Source organism: Urtica dioica, chromosome 10, assembly GCF_054948205.1.
Source record: "Urtica dioica subsp. dioica isolate 48M chromosome 10, U.dioica_male_clone48M_v1_H2, whole genome shotgun sequence".
NCBI classification, from domain to species: domain Eukaryota; kingdom Viridiplantae; phylum Streptophyta; class Magnoliopsida; order Rosales; family Urticaceae; genus Urtica; species Urtica dioica.
This window is the reverse complement of record NC_142765.1, coordinates 15,543,947-15,563,837: the sequence shown is the minus strand read 5'-3', so window position 1 is coordinate 15,563,837 and position 19,891 is coordinate 15,543,947. Positions and strand designations below refer to the sequence as shown.

Here is a 19,891-nt window from a genome sequence, read left to right as displayed (position 1 = left end):
CTCTCCCCCTCTCCCTCTGAATTTTGTGATTCCATTCTCAAAAAAATAAGAGTAGATATGAAACTCCATAATCAGATCTTGTGAGATTAATAAAGTGTGCCCACAATGTATTCTTGTTTGTCCGGAGATTACGTTTCGGAAGACTATGGTGTCATCGAAGATGATCCACACTACAACAAATAGAGTTTTTCGGTGCGGATGACTTTTGGGTGCGACTTTTCGCACCTAAAAGTCGCACCAAAATTACTTTCGGGTGCGACTTTTCGCACCCAAATGTCACTAAAGTCGCACAAAAAATTTCGCTGATTTTTTTAAATTTGGGTGCGAAAAGTCGCACCCAAAAGTTTATCTATCTTTGGGTGCGACTTTGTCGCACCCAAAAGTCCAAAACATTTGGTCTCAAAATTTAGCGGGATTTTGTTCCCTCTTATTTGTTTGTTTTTTTTAGGGATTCCCTCTTATTTGTTTTCACCAAAGAATCGGGAAAGGAAAAAAGAAAGAAGAAAAGAAAAGAAGAGAGAAAGGGAAAGAGAGAGACCGAGAGAATGAGAGAGAGAGAGAGAGAGAGAGCCGAGAGAAGAGCCGAGAGACCGAGAGAGAGGAAGAGAGCGAGGGAGTGAGCCCGCGGAGGAAGAGCGAGGCCGACAGCCACCGAGACCGGGCCACTGGACGCACGCACGGGCTGAGAAGAAGCGAGCGCCGCCGCGACTTATGTTATGTTGATCTTCTTGTTTCCGATGTGCCCTACGACTTACTCGTTGAAATGGCCGTTCTTAGGTATACATTTTTTTTTTTGTGAAATTTGATTCCCATTCCACTGTGTATATAAAGGCTGCCAGGACAACATGGAACCAGTATTTGGAAGAAGAAAAAAATATGATGGCCTTAAATTGAATTCGTGATTAAAGTGCTTATTCTTTTTCTTATTTTATCACTTTCTCATAGCTTTTGTGATTTCTCTTGTTTTGACGAGGTGTATGGAGTGAAAAGTCATGAACGTCGAAGAACTTTGCCAAGACCGCGGTCAACCAGGCTTTCTCGCACAATCTCAGAAGCAGTACGTCTTTTTTTTTTTATGTGAAATATCTGGTAGTTTCGTGTGTTTGGGATAATTACTCCATGTTTAATAATCGCGACTCACTCGTTCGTTTCAAGATGTTGAATTATTGGACTAGGACTTTTAATTAGATCTGAAATTGCGTATCGTGCTCTTTGAAACTAGAACCGTTTAGGCTTAGTATGATAATTTCTTCAAGTTTTTTGTGGGTTAGTTACAATATTCTCGTCACTACTCGATTATATTCCTGACAAGATTGTTCTTGTTTTTTCAGTCGCAACTATGTGGTTGTGTGCTTTGAGTCGCAAAAAGGTTTCTGTTTAAGAAATAAAAAGTTTATGGTGGGTGACTTGGACAGACCATGTTTTTTCTTGTTTCATATTCAGCAACATTTGGTGGCGAGCTTCATGTTGCTATTTATTTGCAGGTCCATCATTGAGGCGAAGAAGAAGTTCTCGCCGCCGATCAGGACCCAGCCTTGCTCGCTCTGTGTGAGCACAATCTCAAACTGACATACAATCTCAAAGGTAATTTGTTCTATGGGATCCCCACTACGGAGCCCAGAAACTTTGCCATCTTTTAGTTGTTCCTAATATTGTGAAAATAAATTATCTAGACCTAGGGAATAATCTCGCAAAATTGAATGGAAAAACATCAACAAGATAGTTTTTACTCTCCTCGATGTATAGCTTTTTCGTAAGAAGTGATATTGTCATTTGTATTCACTGTATGCTTTATATTATAGTAGTTTTTAACATGTCACAGTGAAATAAGCTTTGACCGGTGGCCGGAGCGAAACGTCGTCGCTTGCGCTTGCGTTTGCAAGCGGTGGAGAGACGTGGCGAAAGAGATTGATCGGTCTCCGTCGCGCTCCGTCGCTGGGAAAATCACTTTCCCTTCGTGCCTCAAACAGGTATAGCCTAGGAAAATCTCAATTCAGTTTTTTGTTCTGATTATTGTAGATCAGCCGTGTTTGTTTGTTTGTTCGCACTGTGATCAGATCGCGTGTTGTTGTGTTGGCACTTGGTATAATTTTCTAGTTTGAAGTAGATGAAAGTTAGTTAAGGAACGTAGTTTGGAATTCAGACATATTTGAATTGTGCTAGGGTTTTAGAATATATTGGACAGTTTTAAGCTAGTTTTATGTGGTTGTAAAATTGCTTTGATTTTGAAAAATGAAATCTTGGAATTAACAAATATTGTTTAGTCATTTAATTAAGCAGATATATTGTTTGTTTAAATTGAAAGTTGTTGGGGACTGACTCTCAATGGTGTTGGAGAAATTAGCCTTTAATTGAATGATGATTTATGGAAAATTGGGATCAGCATTCCAAAATTTTGGTGAAAAAGAAAGAGATTACTGCTGAACAGGTCAAAAAATTGGTGTTGGAGAAATGAGTCTTTTTAACTTCTTTTTTTTTCATAAAAATTCCTCTCTTCATGTAAAACCTTGCGAAATCCGATGAACAACAAGGAGGTATAATAATACTGGCCTCATTGCTCACAGGTACGGTGTAGCGAAGATCCGCGAGCATTGTCTCGACGCGATAGCTTCCGACTTCGAAACGTTCGCGGAGTGCCGAGAGTTTCGGGCGATGTTGTTGACGCTGCCACCGCCGTCCGGGGACTCGACGCTCCGCACGACAGTTCCCAGCGCTTAGCCCCATGTGGGTATATATGGTGATATTCACCTTTATTTTGTTTTAACTACCTGGTGATAGATTAAATTTTTTTGAATAAGGAAACTAGTTTGTCTTCTATACTGAAAATGTGAAATACATTATTCGGTCTCTTTAAACTGTTGATGGCATAACATTTATTGGGTTATGAGCAGTCATGTAGTTTTTGTGTTTGTGTGAGTGTATTTGTGTTTGTGTTTGTGAGTGTATGATTTGAGATACAAAATAGGAATTGAAGTCACTTTTAAATCAGCAGACATCTAACATACTGTCAATAAATATGTTTTTTAATAGATTTAACGTCACTTTATAAACAAGCGTCGTCTAAAGTACTTTTTTTTTACTCAACAATGACTTTTGGGTGCGACTTTTCGCACCCAAAATTTGGCGGGTAGAGCTTTGGGTGCGACTTTTCGCACCCAAAAGTCAATAATACCCGCCTATAGGGTGTTATTGGGTGCGATTTTGGGTGCGGAAAGTCGCACCTAAATGTCGCACCCGAAAGTCAAGACTTTTGGGTGCGACTTTTCGCACCCAAGACTTTTAAGTGCGAACTTTTGGGTGCGGCAAAGTCGCACCTAAAGGTATCATTGGGTGCGACTTTTGACTTTTAGGTGCGAAAAAAGTCGTACCCAATGCTATTTTTTGTACTAGTGCCAAGAGATTAAGAGATATCTCGGAGATCAGATCGGAACTCAAATATTGGAGAAGAAGACGAGAAGAAGAAGAAGGTGAACCCGTTTCAGAAGCCTAAGGAGAAACCCGTAAGTTTTCTGATAACTCACCTATTTAATTAGGTTTCTTGATAATTGCTCTCATGGTTTGATATTAATTAAATAAATTTAAATCTTGTTAAATAATCTTAATTAATTAGCTAAGTAGTGTAATTAATTCATCCCGCATGGTTATGATGAAGTGAACAATCACCAATAAGTGGTATCAGAGTGATTGTTCGTGTCTGATACCAGTCTGTTTTTCCAACAGCTAAAAGGTTAAGTTTTCATGTACAAATATAAATATTATCATTACTTTTTTTTAAGTCATATTTGAGTCGGAGCTACCTTAGCTGGTTACATCCCTATTTCCTGCTAAATTCGGGATGAAACTAATACAATATTTATAAAACAAAATATTACAAAGATAACTTCGATTTATGACAAAATAAACATCATGAAGTAAAATAAATTATGATTTGACAACGAATTACAACGCTTCTCCCTAAAATGAGGAGAGTACAATGACAACATTTCTCTATTACGTTAGACAAATACTCACATTAAATGAAGAACTCAAGTGCTTAATGAAATCTAACTATCTTTACTCTACCAATAATTGAAGCGGATATGATGGAAATTTCTATGTATCAACAACTGATACAATTTAATGTTCAATATGGTTTATACTAAAAAAAACACTGCACAAATAATGAGAGCATTGGAATATTGTGATTGAAATCTCGAGATACATCCATGCAAGGGTATCATCACGTCATATTACGTTACAAAATAACTTATTTTGTTGTCAAAGGCTATATGTTGATTATGAATACACATATGATTTTGGTAAAAAAATAAGTTCGCCTCAAGTTATGCGTTTCCTCGTGCTGAGTTGAACTTGGGTTCGCTACACAAGCTATCAAATAAGCAAGTTTGTATGCAAATAATAATGGACAAGCTCGAACGCAAACAAATAAAAAAAATGTTATTTTGTTTTGCAATAGTACATAGAGCGTTTTGCATTTAGCGAAGAATTCAATATATACTTCATTCAAGAAAATATCATTCAAGTTCAATACCATCTTTTCGAGACAATGTGGAATATGAATTGTAAATATTATTTCTTCAAATCTGTACCGTCCGCAACCTAGCAGATATGTTGACAAAGCCGGTTAATCCTTATTAGTTTGAAGTCGGTCTTCTATTGGCCTAGCGGAAATATAAACAACATGAAATCAACATGATTTATAGAAAGGACAAGGCAGACACAACAAAATGACTTGGTACGCCATAGATGAATTATAATAAGAGCAACGAAATATCAAAGTTTGGTGTCATCCTATTGGAATTGAGACTCTAGCTAATCAATTTAATTGTCTATAGTTGGTAACAAACATTACATTGTTTTCTTGTTTTAAATGCATTGATGAACTCATTATATCCATCTTTTGCAAAATAAATAAAGAAACTACAATAATCAATCCACAAACAGACAATGGGCAAGGGAAAGTAGAAGAAAATTGAAATAACTTCAGGTGGTTTAAAAGCATGTGCATGCATGCAAATGCAATCCATGTTTCATGAGAAAGTTACTAACATTTTTTTAAATTCACCAATTTGAATGCAACAAATTTAATTAACGACCATATTAACTTGATCACAAAACAAAAAGAAAATAATTTGGAGTATTGCATAAGAAGAGATACGATCACAACTTCATACATTTTGTTGCGGTATCTTTCTTAGGAAAGAAAAATAATATATACACAATTACAAATTATACAGGGGTTTAATTATTTCTATATTATGATATATATATATATATATATATATATATATGAAGATTTTATTAACATTGATTTATGCTTAATTAAGTCAATATTGCGACCTTGATAGCTGATTAGTAAGATGAAAAGATCAAATTGATTGTATAAACAAGTTATTATTAGATGATGTGATTTTGTGATCTAACTTGAAATCCATGCTAGTAAATGCATTTTTTTTTATAATAATTATTAGAATCTAGATGGGAAAACACTCAATAATATATTAAATGATTGAAAAGCAAGACTATTAACTCCAATAGTGTTTACTAAATTTGGATTCGATCATGAATGAATGATCAGGTGAAGGAACAATGAAATCAAAACCGAATCGATTTGAATCTCAAAAGACTAAGAAATGAATTAATATAATAGCGCTACAATCCAATGTCCGAAATCTAAACCAATGCAATAGTCCAATAAGTTTCTTAAAACTACAAAAATCAATAGCTTGGTGCAAGTGATTTATCGACATAATTTAATCCTTCAAAAAAAAATTTATATTTTTTTAAGCGCAAGCACTTCATGAACTATTATCGTAAGATTGGGCCATTTTTTTAGTCATTTCTTTTTAGAGTAAAAAAATCGTCACAAGTTATTGTTGAATAGTAAAATACATTTAAGTCATTATGCATAGTGAAGAAAAGTCTAATGAGGTGAATGAACTCTACTCTTTCTTAATCGCCCGCTTGCCTTAAAAAAAAAAATCAACGCCTATTGATATGAGTTTGGTGGTAGGGTCCACATGTCAGTCGGTCCTACCTGTATTAGTATTACAGCGGGCGCTAATCCGTTAATACATATCAGTACTCTAAAAATAATTAGGTCATGTTTTCAATCAACATAAATTTTATTTGACATTTCGTGTGGCGTTTAAAGTTCAGAGTTGTCGTCAATCTTATCAATCCAACATTGTCTTTGTCGTACGAACTAGTGTTAGTCGATCTTGTGTCTTCAATTAAGGGATTTCTCATTTTTCTTGTTCCATGTTTCAATAATTTAGTTTAGATCTTGCTTTTGTACTCTTGGATATTTAATCAATGTGGTTTTAGTTCGGTTATGTATATATAAATCTCAAATTCAAAAATTGATTTCAATTATGTTGTGTATTTTAAGCACGAAAGGCGCAAGTTCTTGTTGATGGTATACAACTCATTATTTTATTATTGTGATCATGATTGTATTGCGACCAATTTTTCATATTGTATTTCAGATAATTTTGATTTTTTTAACTTCTTTAAACTCTGAGTGTTCGGCCGACGAGAATTTCATTATGACTGATTATGTTTGAACAAGATTCGACCCTTAGTGGACTAGAATGTTCCAGTTTAAATTGTGTAGGAACTTTGGTTCAACTAAAACAAACATCTCGTTCCGATTAATTTTTGCATAGTACAAAAAAAGTATTATAAAATTAAATAAAATTGAAACCTAAAATGTATTAAAAAAAAAATCGATAAATGGTACCAAAAGGATACCAAAATTCTCATTCTCTTTATAGTAGTACTGTAACATAATTTCAGTAATTCTGATTTTGTTCTATTCCGAATGCACAAGTTTAAACTTCCTAATAATTTCGTTTTTACTTTTTTTTTTTATCAATGTATTTTCAAACCCTAAAAAATAGAGTAATAACTTAAATATCGACAAATAAATGCTTAAAAAAGTCTAATAAAAATGGTAAAAAAATAAAATTAAGTAAAAATAAAAAACAAACCAAGTAGCTTGAGCATGTTTTTAATAATGCTTAAAAATAGTCTAATAAAAATGGTAAAAAAAATAAAATTAAGTAAAAATAAAAAACAAACCAAGTAGCTTGAGCATGTTTTTAATTTTTTAATTAACTTTAACAACATCGCTTTTGCTTATATAAATCATACTGTTTTTTTCTATGCATTATTAGTTACTATATATAAGACCCCTCTGAAAACATGTTTAATATGCCATATGTTCAATACACACAAAACATTGAGCAGTGAATCTACGCCTCTAGTTTTATTTTTCTTCGAGATCTGCTACCGGAAACCTGCGAGATTTTCCCGGGAAAATCGAACTAGGATTTCTCGATTCTCGAGAAATTCTCTTGTCGGGTTCGCTTTACCACTAGCTCTCTCTCTCTCTCTCTCTCTCTCTCTTACTACTCTACTCTGTTTTACTTTTTTCTCTTTATTCCGCCAATGCGCGAAATAGAGTAAGTTTTGATCTTTATTGTTCATCTCCGAAATCCCAAAAAAAGCAGAGCCTATAATTATCTCTTTTTATCTTTTACAAATATACATGATTAGTGATATTATTTATTTTTAATTGGTTTTTATCTGTAATTTTTCACCGAAACAGAGCACAAGAGCTTCGAATTTCCAGGTTTATTTTATTTTATTATTATTTTTTTTAAATGGGTTTCAGAGTCGTTTCTGGAATTGAAAAGTTCGTTTCCTTTTTCTCTTCTTTTCGTTTGTTCGTTCATTAGTGCACCGTCAATTTTTTTTTTTTTTTCTTCCACCAAAATAATAAAATCTCTTTGCCTTTTCCATGCATTTCTTCTCCACCATCCATCTGTCATTCACACCATTTTGTTTCTCGTTATAAATTCGATTTCTGTTCTTTGAGCTCTTTAACTTCACTTCAGACTAAGAAAGAAAGGAGAAAAAAAAAAGATCATACTCTGTTTTTTATTATATTTATTTTTTTTATTTTTTTGCATTTAATACTCTGTTTTGCTTTAAAAGAGAAAGATGGGCACGATTCCGAGTCCTTTATCACTCAAGCACTTGCTGGTTCTGTCTCTGGCTCTGAACGTTAGCTTGGTCCTAAGAGTTTATCTCGAGACCGAAAAACAGAGCTCTTATGGCATCACTGAAGAAGAAGCGTGCGAGAGCGAAAGGGTATTATTGTCAATTCGGTCACAGCCTATCTCAGTCAAAGCTGAAGAGGACGGGGAAAGAATAGTCAATCTAGACCAGTTAAGTGCATCAAATTTTATTATTTTTGTTCAATATAGTCCTTAAATTTTTGTGCGTATGGCAGTTTGGCCCTAATTGTTTTTTTTAGCATACATATCTTTATTTTATTTTATAGCATTATAGTCTTTTCGAAAATATTAATTCTTTAATAAAATTTAAACCCCTAAATAATTAAAAATATATTCATAAACCAAAAATATCTTGCTAAGTAAAAAAAAAAAAAATAGTTATATACTTATATTATATTTTAAACTATAAAACACTAATAAAATCATTATTAAACATATATACATTCAAATTTCTTACGTTAAACTTTTAATTAAATTATTAAAAAAAATATAAAATACCCAAAACTAAGATATGATGCATGGTATCATATATGGAAATATATGTTGAGCTATTTGTTTAATTATTTGACTAATTTTATGCATGGTATCATAGGAAATTTTTTAAAATTATAAACATATCTTTATAATTTTTTATATTGTTTAAAAAAATAAATTTGTTTCGAAGTTGATGATAAAATATTTAAAAAAAAAGTTATAAAACGCTACAAAATCATTAAGGACCAAAATGCTCAAAAAAAAATTAAAGGACTAAAATGACAATCACAAAATTTTAAGGTTTATTCGCAGAAATTAAATCTTAAGTTTTTCTAGGGGACTTAAATTTTGTTTTGTCGTTTTGTTTGGTTAATGCTATATATATAGTTCTTTATGAATTAATAATACAATTCCATAATAATATAATTATGGTTCGTATCGTTTCTGGATTCTGGAAGTATCAAATAATGACCTCACATGAGGGTTAGTTATTTGGTACTGTGCTATGTCAGAGGTCCAGTTATACTGTTATTTTTTTTTCTCTGAAACCTCCATCAGAAAGAGAATCTTCCTTATTTACCCAGGGGTGTTTTTGTCTTTACGTGCCTTTTGTTAAATTAAAAACAACAGAAAAATTCTAAGCATGCTTTGACAGTTCGCCTCTAAAGAAAGTGTGCAAGCTCACAGGTCCATTTATATATATATATATATATATATATATATATATATATATATATATATATATATATATATATATATATATATATAATGCATGTCACGAGACCAAACTTGCTGTCAGCGAAGCTTGCTAGTAATATGTGCTAATTATTATCTTAAAATAAAGTTTTAGTTTTTTTTAACTAATCAATTTGAAACTTAAAATTACAAAATAACCATTATTTTAAATTTTGTTGTTAATTAGCCAGACGATCTTATTATCTAAGAACAAAAGACTTTATATAACTCTCTAAATTGCTTCACTCCCATTTCCATGAAATATATAAAAAAAAATAATCGAAATAAAAGATAATCTGTATCGCTATTAACAAGGAAAAAATTAACCAAAAACGCGACAACTTAACAATTTGAAAAAAGAAAACAAAACGATAAAACCTCTCCTTCATTTGCTATTTCTTTTATCGTAAAAAAGAAAGTCGGATTATAAAGGAAAAAAAAGAGAGAACGAAGAAGCTGCAAAAAATCGCAATGTTGAAAAAATCATGAAGAAAATAATGATAACGACATATTAACAATAACTAACAGTTATTATCTATGCAATATACAAAATTTGAGAACCCGGAAAAATATTAATAGTTGTTACCAATAATTAATTGCGAAGTTTTGAAAGAAAAAAAAAACCAAAACCATAAAAATCCAACTTATTAACAGATATTAGCGATAATTAACTGACAACGATTTGAAAAAAAAATACAAAAATTCTCGTCGAAACTAAACATGTAGAATGATTTCATGTTTGATTGCAAGCCTGATCGTGTCGTCGAAGGTGGAAGATTGTCGATCATGGTGAAGAGAGAGATTGGACCTCAAAATTAAGGAAGAGAGAGATTATGTTTTCTAATTAAGGAAGAGAGAGATTTGTTTGTACGTCTGCAAGGTTATTTTTGAATAGAGAGATAGAGAGAGAGTTAGACATCCCAATATATTAAAAAAATTGGACTGTTCTTTTTTTTTTTTCTTTTTTTTTTTTTTTAATGAAAGTCAATCTTATTTCTTCAAATAAAAAGAATATATCAGGTACAAATCAATTTCATTAACTTGCCACATCATCAAAATAAGTACTTTTCACATATTATTCAAACGTTGGTTAATATAAAATTTTCAAGTTTTTTATTTCACACGTTAGGTTGGTCGTAGTTATTTAATGAAAAAGATTTTGATATCAGATGGAATTATATTGTTTAGTACACACGTTACACTCTCCCAAGTGAAGTGAACGGCTCAAGTCTTTTGAATTTTGATTCGGTTAAGATTTTATCCCATTTTATTGAAGTTTAAAAATGTTTTTTTTAAGCGAAGACAATAAAACCGGTGGCAGTGCTCGTTGACATTTGACCTAAAAAAAATAAAATAAACCCATCATTTGAGTGGGCATATAAGTTGTGCCATCTCTCAAGTTCCAAAGACTTTGAAAAGAAAAGAAAAAAAAAAGAGAGGGTTTCATTGAGCAAAAAAAAAAGTGTGTGATTCTTTTCATATAAAATGAAGTTAGTGTGCGTCTTTGGTTGTCCAACTCCAACATAAGTTAAGGAAATTCTTTTTTGACCCCTCCAAGTTGTGCATTTTTTTTTATTTCTTTAGATGACTTTATTTTTATTAGTGTTATATGGGGAAAAAAGTGTGATCATATATAGATGTACCACTTTGTGTCTGTGGGTCCAAATTGATACCAACAAACACCATCTCTCTGGGCCTTTACCACTTATCAACACATGTTGAGGACCTCATATTTGCATTTTGCACACACCAATCTAATCATTGATCCCTCATACAACTTTGTGACCCCACACACACACACTCACAAAACCTTCTTCTCTTCCCATAGTATCTCCATGCCTTTTAAAGATTCCCTAATTTTTTTAAATATATTTTTTATATAAAAAAAAGTTTAATTAATTCTCTTCTTTCCTTGAAAGCTTGGTTTCATCATTTATGGTTCATATCAATAATGCCCTCCTTTCTTTTTTGTCATTCCCTCCTATACACTTTCAATTAGGCACATATCAATAAGCGTTCGTGTTTTAGCTAATGTTTTGTAAATAGCCAAAACTGTTATAAATATTTCGTAAATAATCATATTTACTAGAAATTTACTCTGCGGTTTTTGTTATTTTTATAACGTAAATAAATTTACGTGGCTATTTACGAAAAATTAACGAAACGTTGGCTATTTCAAAATTTCTAACATTTCGTATGACTAGATAGCCACTGAACCCATTTTTGTTTTGCATGTGCTATTTTACTTGGTCAAATAAAAATAGTCACACAAATAGTTGAAAAAAAATGAGGATATCTTATAAGAATATTTTTGTGTGTAGGTAAACCCCATGAGAGATTTAATTCGGGAGACATTGAATCCACTAATCACTCAAAAAGATTATACTAATTGGAATTATATACATATAAGAATAATTAGACGAACATTAATTAAATTAATTAAAATTCTTTATGCAGTGGTGATCCAACCATGTACGAGAAGTATTGGAAAGAAATGGGAGAGAGGACAACGATGGTGATAAAAAGTTGGCACACAATGAGTTATATCTCTGACCCAAAGAGGCTTTGCTGGTTCATAGAAGCTGAGCTGGCCAATCAAGTGCTGAGGCTCCACCGAGTGGTTGGTAACGCTGTGACTGAGGATCGCCACGTCATCGTCGGGACTGGCTCTTCTCAGCTCTACTTGGCCGCTCTCTACGCTCTCTCTCCACATGAAGCCGCCGAGCCAATGAGTGTTGTCTCGGCCGCTCCTTATTACTCGGTGAGTGAGTATAATATTTCTATTTCGAAATTGTAGTAAAAAATGTAAATTAGAGAGTTAATATACAAAAATAAGTTCAATGAGACTAGATTGTAAATTTTTAAAGAAAAAAAAAATAAAACTAACAAAGTGTAATTTTTTTCCGACGGGGTGCTATAGCTGCCTTGGATCTACAGTAACTCAGTCTCGGCTCTTTCATTTTTAAATATTTTACTTTTAATATATATGTAGTCGGAAATTTAAAATGTAAGAACTCTTAAGATACGTTTTTTCTTCAGTTCAAAGAATTGTTGAATTCTTCTTATTATATATATATATATATATATATATGGTCTAGTTTTAAATGGCAAATACTATTTAAAGTAACATTGTTACACATATGGTGAATGTAGTATGACTTTGCTTAATCAAAATCAAATCCCACATTGCCAATGCCCATAAAAGCAATCATGTGGGTTTGTTTCCTTTAATTCTACTTTCTGTCCTGGTCTAAATAATAAATTATTTTGTGTAATAGATAATGAATTTTGTGGATTTGCTTTCACCAAAGCTCTTCACTCGGGACTTTATTTAACTTCTAGGATCTGGCCAAAAATCTAACTTCTGCAATTATGCCATTAGCTCCATACAAAATATTTTAGCTAGCAAAATGAGTCAGCAAACCCACTTATTTATTTAATTAATTACATACCTTTCGGAGGGAAAAAATAATTGCTTTTGATTGCGAAAGCCAATCCAAAAGGCAAAATCCATAGATGTCTTTTCTTTGTTTTGTTTTTGTTTTTGTTTTATTTTTATTTTTTATTATTGTGCACTGTCTTCTTCTGTTGTCCTTCAAATATTTGCCTTTTTTCCTTCTTTCTCTAAGCTCTAATTTTGTCATCCTCTATTTATATTTTTGCTTATGGTCTCTAAAATTTGAATCTTCACTAAGATTGAATGTTTCCTTGTCTCCCTTTTCCTTCCCCACATTTTCATTATCTTTTTCCCGTAACCCACATTTAGAGACATCAATTACCCTGTCACAGTGTCCTTTTCAAAAAAAAAAAAAAACCCTGTCACAGTGTCATTTTCCTAATGTACCAATTTCTTATATTAAAAAACAAAACAAGTCAACCTAAGAAAGACCATTGACAATTTGCAAACCCAACAATTAATATTTTTTCTTCTTCTTTTGCTAGTCTTACCCGGCCATGACCGACTTCCAAAAGTCCGGCCTCCACAAATGGGCGGGCGATGCGAAGACCTTCGATAAATCTGGGCCGTACATCGAGCTCGTCACATCTCCAAACAACCCTGACGGGTTCACGAGATACCCGGTGGTCAACCGAAGCGGAGGATCGCTAATCCACGACTTGGCCTACTTTTGGCCCCAATACACTCCGATCTCATCCCCGTCCGAGAACGATCTCTCTCTCTTCACTCTCTCGAAGAGCACCGGTCACGCCGGGATGCGAATAGGGTCAGCCACGCAAGACACATTATTTTTTTTCCATCGAATTTCGAATAGAAAGATTTCTTCACAAGCAAGTTATATTTTTTTTTTTGTTATATTTTATCGTATGTTTTTTTGAAGGTGGGCCCTAGTGAAGGACCCCGAAGTGGCTAAGAGGATGACAAAGTTCGTGGAGCTCAACACGATCGGGGTATCGAAGGACTCGCAGTTGAGGGCTGCGAGGGTGATCGAGACCGTGGCTGATAACTGTTTAGCGGCCCAGAGCCCGAGCGAGTCGTTCTTTGGCCTGAGCTATCGGGCCATGAAAGAACGGTGGCAACAACTACACTTGGCCGTGAAGACAAGCGGAATGTTCAGCGTTCCGGAGTTTTCCCCCGGGTTCTGTCGCTTTCTCGGGCGAGACACCGTGCCTCAACCTGGTAATATATTATAACTAAGGCGTTTTAGTGCAAATTTTCTTGAAATATTATTTTGGTCCATAACATAATTTTATGAGCAAACTGGTTCTCAAACAATTGATCCCGTAGCATTTGAGTTGCTTTCATGTAACTATTTTCAATTAATTCCAACGCCTATAAACTTGAAGCTTATTTATATATTACAAATATGTTATAATCCAATTTTTTTTTTTTTAGAGTTCGATAATAAGTTACTTAGCTTTTTAGATCATATGATTTTCATAAAAGTTAATAATTTTTCTATCTCATGAAAATGGCTAAACTGCAACAAAATCAACCTATGTTTAATAATACTAATAATTAGTTGTCATTGGTTCAGCGTTCGCGTGGCTAAGATGCCTGAAAGGCGTGGAAGACTGTGAGAGCTTCCTGAGAGGGCACGGGATCATAGCACGCGGAGGCGCGCATTTCGGTTCAAGTCCGCAATATGTGCGAGTCAGCATGCTCGACCGCGACGAAAACTACAGCTTGTTCTTGAAAAGATTGTCTGATATCCGCTAATGAATATGTTTTCCGGAAAAAAAGTAAAATATATGTCAAGATTTTGCAAGTATAGTAGAAGTCTAGTCGATGAAATTTTACGGTTCTTCAAAATTATTTTCTTTGTTTGTATGTGGAGACACTGAAGATAACTTCGGGATGTGTCTTAGTACCAAGTCACGTATATCATTAGCAAAGAAAATAACTTCAGCGGAACTCCGATTCATCAGCTTTTTCAGAAGTAAATTTACACATCCACTTATATTTCATTAATTAATTTGTGCAGAGGAACGCGCAAGAGGCTAGGTATTTAAACAATTAGCCATCTTCCAAAATTTACCAATTCCACAAAATTTCGGTGTGAAAAAAAAAATGGAACCCTGTGGAAACTGTTACATCATTACAAGCAACTTGTGAATTTAAACAAAAAGCTGAGTCTACAAACCACTGCCGCAGGATAAAGAAGCAAATATAAACATATTATTAGTCTTTTAGATAAGTCTTAGCTCATACTCTCCAGCCATTGTTATGTATCTCACCCATGGAAGAGACTGATATCCACTCTTCTCGATGATTTTTAGATACCGTACCTACATTAATTCGATGTCGAATAGTCAAGAGACCTATAACAAAATGATTTAGACATTACGAAATGTTTAATCGTCGGTGACATTACGTATACAGCGCTCAATAACAGCAACTCGTTTTGGTGTATGTAGACGAAGGTTTGACCACAGGTCTGACCACTTTGAGTTCATCACCACAGACTAAAAAACCTAACTAGTTTTAAACCCGGTGTTTTCTACATTACTTTTCCCATTGCAATTTAATGACAGACCTGAGGACTAATGCAATTATCTTCACTGAATACCAATCAATGAATTTTTTTAAAAACAAAAAAACTATACCAATCAATGAGACCTCTTATTTTATGTATGCTTTGAGGAAGAAAAACATGATTCACTCTTGAAAGAATACTTGACCTAAATCTGTTCTGTTCCAAAATAGCTAATATATAAAGTACGTGTAGCTGATAGATCTATATGTTATTTTTGGATCAAAAGGACTTTCACAGAATCTGAATTCTTGGAAGTTAATAAATTAGGCAAATCTTTCATGATATCATGATGGAATCTTTTTGGTAACCTCAATAAGTGAGCACATACTTGTGTTCAGATAGCGTACCTGAATTCCCGAGACCGTGAAATAGGGAATCTCAAACTTCACACGAATAGGGGGTTTTCTTTCAGGAGTTTCATCTTCGGCGGTTACGCTAGGAAGACTAAATTCGGCCCTCAACATGTACTCCTATAAACACAGAGAAGTATTTTACGCAATCGACCTGCTAACCATTTTTTAGCAAAGGAATACACACAGTGAAATTCGGTAAGGAGGTTCTTACCTTGTTACCGGGGAAAGATTTTATCTTCCAGACCAAGGCATCACTTTCGGGGGCATAAGCAGCAGACCCCATTGACGTCCGAACATTAGGGTTTGTGGAATCGGCTGGGACAGGCAATTCAATCTCAACATTCGTCGCAGTGCTGTACCACATAAGAAGAAGAGTAGTAAATCAAGATCTTTTTTAAAAGCTTTGAAATGCTAGTGGGATTTTAAGGTTGTTAAGAAAATGAAAAGTAACACATTCATTGGCCAAGAATGTTGACTTCATAGTAATTACAAAGAATATGGTAATTGAAGCTGGTTTCAACACATAATATAGAATCTGTGAAAAATATTTTATGGTTTGAATTAACGGTTACAGAGTACTAAATATAACATAAATAAATATGTCTACCTGCGTTCCTTATATTGACTCCTTGCTTTAACCGTGATTTCAATACGACTTCTTGAATGCTTTTCAACTTGTGCTTCCACCCATATAAGAGGTTTTACCTGCAAAATAACAAGTATTCACATATACATATTAATATAATATAATATAATTAATTTTTTCTGAACAATTGATAATTTTTAAGAAAGAGTGAAATAAACCTGAGTACTAAGTCTGTATGTCATCAAGTCAAAAGCTCCATCGGGGGGAATGAAAGATATAGTTCGGTCATTTTCAAATCGAGCTAATCGTACACACCTAACAGGTAAAGCAGAACCGAGAAAAAAAAGTTATTGAAGAGAAAAGAGCTTCAATATAGAAAATTGGCTTCAGATGTCAATGATTAACAATGGAAATTCCAAACTAGAATAAAAGAGAAACATAATTTATATACGTAATATATAGTGGAAGATGAGACAACATACTGATGAAACTTAATATCGTCGAGATCAATTGCTTTTCCTTTGGTTGTTCTACCTTGAGCCTCAAGTAGTACTCTATCATTCAGGCCAAGCTTACACTCGGGCATACCACTACAAGAATCCAAGAAAATCCATTTCACAATGTGTGGAGAGATAATCATTGATATGAACTATATATTATAGTTAAACCATTAAATATCCAAGGGAGAGCCCGTAAGCATAAACCTTCGTTGATTATCTGATTAATAGATTGATTAAAAAAAAAAAAAAACCATCGCCAATGCTCTTAAAAGCTGATGAAATGCTGTACAGCAGCGAATAACGGCTCTGATAAGGCAGCCAAAATTTACTCTGATAAGTGCCCTAGTACTAAAATAAGGTAGAAGCTTGCAAGAGAAGTAAATAAGCTTTGACTAAATGCGAAGTACCAAGATCACACCATGAAGCCTAGATTTTGGTTAATTTGTTGGGATAACTTAAGAACGAAGATAAACCAAGTACCTCAGATGCGTCCTCATCTTCAACGCCCCGACAACATCCGATCGGATTATTTGTCCGTTGCTGTTAACAAGGATGTTTACACTTTCCACCACATCTAAGAAAACCTGAAATCCCCCCAAAAGAAAAGGCAAAAAAAAAAAAAAAAGACAAGACATCATGTTCAGAAACCGGTTGAAACCCGTGAACCAACAACAAAAAGGAAGACGAGCCAAGACCCACTTCGTTTTTATTGTACCGAATCCCTTCGCTTCTCCAAGACACCGCATTCGTGACGGCCATCGGAGGCCTCTGCGTGACTTCCATCCGATAGGCATCGGTCTTTATGAACTCGCTCAGAATCTTGGCTTCCGTGAATTGAGGGAAACCGAAATCCATTATCTCGTCAAGCAACTCGTACTGTCGAAAACCCAACCCCAAAAAACAAAACAAAATCAACCAAATCACACTAACGAGAGATATACGATATTTCACAAACCCATCATACCACAACAACAAAGTTATCTCTCAGCGATTCCTCTTCTAACTCCTCGAAGTAATGCTTAAACACCTGTACACGAATCACTCAATTTCGAAACAAACAAGCAAACAAACGAAACGAAATGATCATCTTTTATCATCTCAACGTACATCAACCAGGCTGTGAAGAAAGAGCAAAATACACGCGGCGTTGCAGTTTTGCCTTGAAGCCGCCATTAAATAGACATTGGTGTGTTGTATAAACATGTAAGTGACTCCATCGTCGTACACCACCGGATCCTGAGACTGTGGATCTCCCTGATTCCACAGACACCATTACCACATATCTTCAATTAAACCGAGCTGAATCTAAGGGGAAAGGAAAATGAGAAGAAGAACGTACCTCTTTGTCGATGAGCTTGGTGAAGAATCGCTCGGCCTGAGAAGACGATACGTCGCCGCGGTAGTCGCGCCAAATCATGATCCGGCCTTTGATGTCCAGAAGGAAAATCGCCGACGCGGCGCCGGCCATCTCCGGGGAGCTCCAATGAATCGAGCTCGGGTTACTGAAATTCGGATCTGGAGATGAGAATTAGGACTGGATTCGTCGTCGTCGTCGTCGTGTTGGAAATCGTTTCTGGGATTTATTTCTTTATTCATTTAGAAAGTTGAGTTGATGAATTTGTCCAACAATGGCGTTGCTTCGCGCGCGTGGAAACTTCACGTGCTGTCAAGTAAAACGACGAGAATCAAGCGACCCCAAAGGAGGCCGTAGAAAACGACGATAAAATGTTGCGTTTCTAGTTTAAAAGAAATTGGGAAATGGACACGATTGACCCAATTTTTCATTGTTAGACATATGTGCTCCATTCATGTTTTTTTTTTTCTTAATTAATGCTTTTTTTTTTCGTGTGTTAAATGTGAAGTATTCTTTAGAGAAAAACATGAAAGAGACATAAAAACCTATTAATATCAAAATAGGGATACTAAATATTATTTTCTCGAAGAAATTATCTACAAAATCGAGCTTTTAACCATAATTTCACAGTTAATGCCGCAATGTTTGAACATCAACTTGAGGTTAGTCATTTGCATTCTGTTTTAGAAACAATTATATACTCTTAACGTTTTTTTTTTTAATGTTAAACACACAATTTAAGGCTGTTCGTTTACATATATATACCCTTGTTACTATGATACCTCAAAAAAATAATGATAGGCTATGATGTTTTTCGTTTTCTTTGTCAGCGACTCTTCGAATTTATGCTTGTCTTTCTCATATTTCGGTCAGTATCCTAGAATTTGTGTTCATTTATGTCGTCAGGTTCAAATTTTATTGTCATCTTCGTTTTATTGGTCTGGTAGTTCTTCAAAGATTTAGTTCAAAACAAGAAGATCAGGTTCAAAAGTCGCATCAAATGATCAAAATGGATGCGACAAAGTCGCATCCAATAGTCCGCATATATTGACCCTGAATGCGACTAGTTGCATCTATTATCGCATCCAAAGTTATTCCGTCACATTTTCTTTGGCAGGATATTAGACTATTGGATGATTTTGTTCCCGTCAAAACGAGGGAACTTTTTGGATGCGACTTGTTGCATCCTAGAGTCGTTCCCGCGTTTTGGCGGGCAGACTATTGGATGCGACAAGTCGCATCAAGTTTTATAGTTATTTTTAAAAAAAAATTAATATTTACTGAAGAAATAATAATCAATATAGAAATTCTAATTAGAAAATAAATTTCTTATAAAATGTAATACAAAATATTTAACATTCGAGATATTTTGTAAAATAACATTAAACTGATGTTTTGTTCACTAACAATAAATATACTACTACTTCTTCCGTGCTTGAAACCACTTTTCCATCGTGGCCGATCCTCTTTCGCATCTGCATCGGGATGCGTTGCTGCCTCTTCTTGCATCGTTGCCGCTAGGACGCTCTTGCTGGAACTCTACAGAAGCTGGCGTCTGGTCATCAACCCTTATAGCTGATGGTGGCGTAGTCTGAGGCTGAAGTGTCGAGGGCGATGGATGACTCTATCTCATGCTCTGTGTGAGCTCGAAAATATGTTGTTGCATCTGCTCCATCATGGCCTACTGGACTTGCACCGTGGACTGCAACTCGCTAACTGCTGGATCGTGTCGAGTGCGAGAGGACGAACCTGATGACGAGCTCGCGTCTTGAGCTGCAACGAGGAGTAAAGCTCCCCTAAGGATCGAGGGAC

The 19,891-nt window shown here is 34.5% G+C and overlaps 2 protein-coding genes and 1 long non-coding RNA gene across 4 annotated transcripts; 2 read left to right on the top strand and 1 right to left on the bottom strand.

Moving 5' to 3' along the window:
* The first annotated feature begins 1,533 nt into the window (after positions 1-1,533).
* LOC149383517 (uncharacterized) lies at positions 1,534-2,709 on the top strand. The gene is made up of 3 exons (XR_016301928.1): positions 1,534-1,584; positions 1,823-1,970; positions 2,565-2,709. It is a non-coding gene; the product is annotated as an uncharacterized LOC149383517 (long non-coding RNA).
* A 4,514-nt stretch (positions 2,710-7,223) lies between these two features.
* TAR2 (tryptophan aminotransferase related 2) lies at positions 7,224-14,689 on the top strand. Of its 2 annotated transcripts, none has more exons than XM_089628422.1 (6): positions 7,224-7,365; positions 8,002-8,234; positions 11,751-12,054; positions 13,236-13,516; positions 13,631-13,929; positions 14,288-14,689. In XM_089628422.1, the coding sequence occupies exons 2-6, from the start codon at positions 8,008-8,010 to the stop codon at positions 14,467-14,469; spliced, it is 1,293 nt and encodes a 430-aa protein (XP_089484548.1). In that variant the 5' UTR covers positions 7,224-7,365; positions 8,002-8,007; the 3' UTR covers positions 14,470-14,689. The 2 variants fall into 2 exon arrangements, with proteins under 2 accessions (XP_089484548.1, XP_089484547.1); XM_089628421.1 differs by lacking the exon at positions 7,224-7,365 and adding an exon at positions 7,387-7,466.
* Positions 14,690-14,751: 62 nt separating this feature from the next.
* Positions 14,752-18,367, bottom strand: LOC149383515 (AP-1 complex subunit mu-2-like). Its single transcript, XM_089628423.1, has 11 exons — positions 18,065-18,367; positions 17,833-17,979; positions 17,690-17,752; positions 17,425-17,601; positions 17,206-17,309; positions 16,708-16,815; positions 16,444-16,540; positions 16,247-16,344; positions 15,851-15,992; positions 15,634-15,756; positions 14,752-15,038 (listed from the first exon to the last, which is right to left on the bottom strand). Exons 1-11 carry the CDS (start codon positions 18,191-18,193, stop codon positions 14,940-14,942), a joined length of 1,287 nt encoding a protein of 428 aa, XP_089484549.1. The 5' UTR covers positions 18,194-18,367; the 3' UTR covers positions 14,752-14,939.
* Between the last annotated feature and the right edge of the window lie 1,524 nt (positions 18,368-19,891).

Bases quoted from the DNA above. Each gene is read 5' to 3' on its own strand.
- TAR2 (XM_089628422.1), top strand. From the start codon at position 8,008: ATGGGCACGATTCCGAGTCCTTTATCACTCAAGCACTTGCTGGTTCTG. The intron at 12,055-13,235 runs GTGAGTGAGTAT...TTCTTTTGCTAG, and splicing joins CGGCCGCTCCTTATTACTCG to TCTTACCCGGCCATGACCGA. The intron at 13,930-14,287 runs GTAATATATTAT...TCATTGGTTCAG, and splicing joins AGACACCGTGCCTCAACCTG to CGTTCGCGTGGCTAAGATGC.
- LOC149383515 (XM_089628423.1), bottom strand. From the start codon at position 18,193: ATGGCCGGCGCCGCGTCGGCGATTTTCCTTCTGGACATCAAAGGCCGG. The intron at 17,753-17,832 runs GTACGTTGAGAT...ATTCGTGTACAG, and splicing joins TTCTTCACAGCCTGGTTGAT to GTGTTTAAGCATTACTTCGA. The intron at 15,039-15,633 runs GTACGCTATCTG...GAATTAATGTAG, and splicing joins TCACGGTCTCGGGAATTCAG to GTACGGTATCTAAAAATCAT.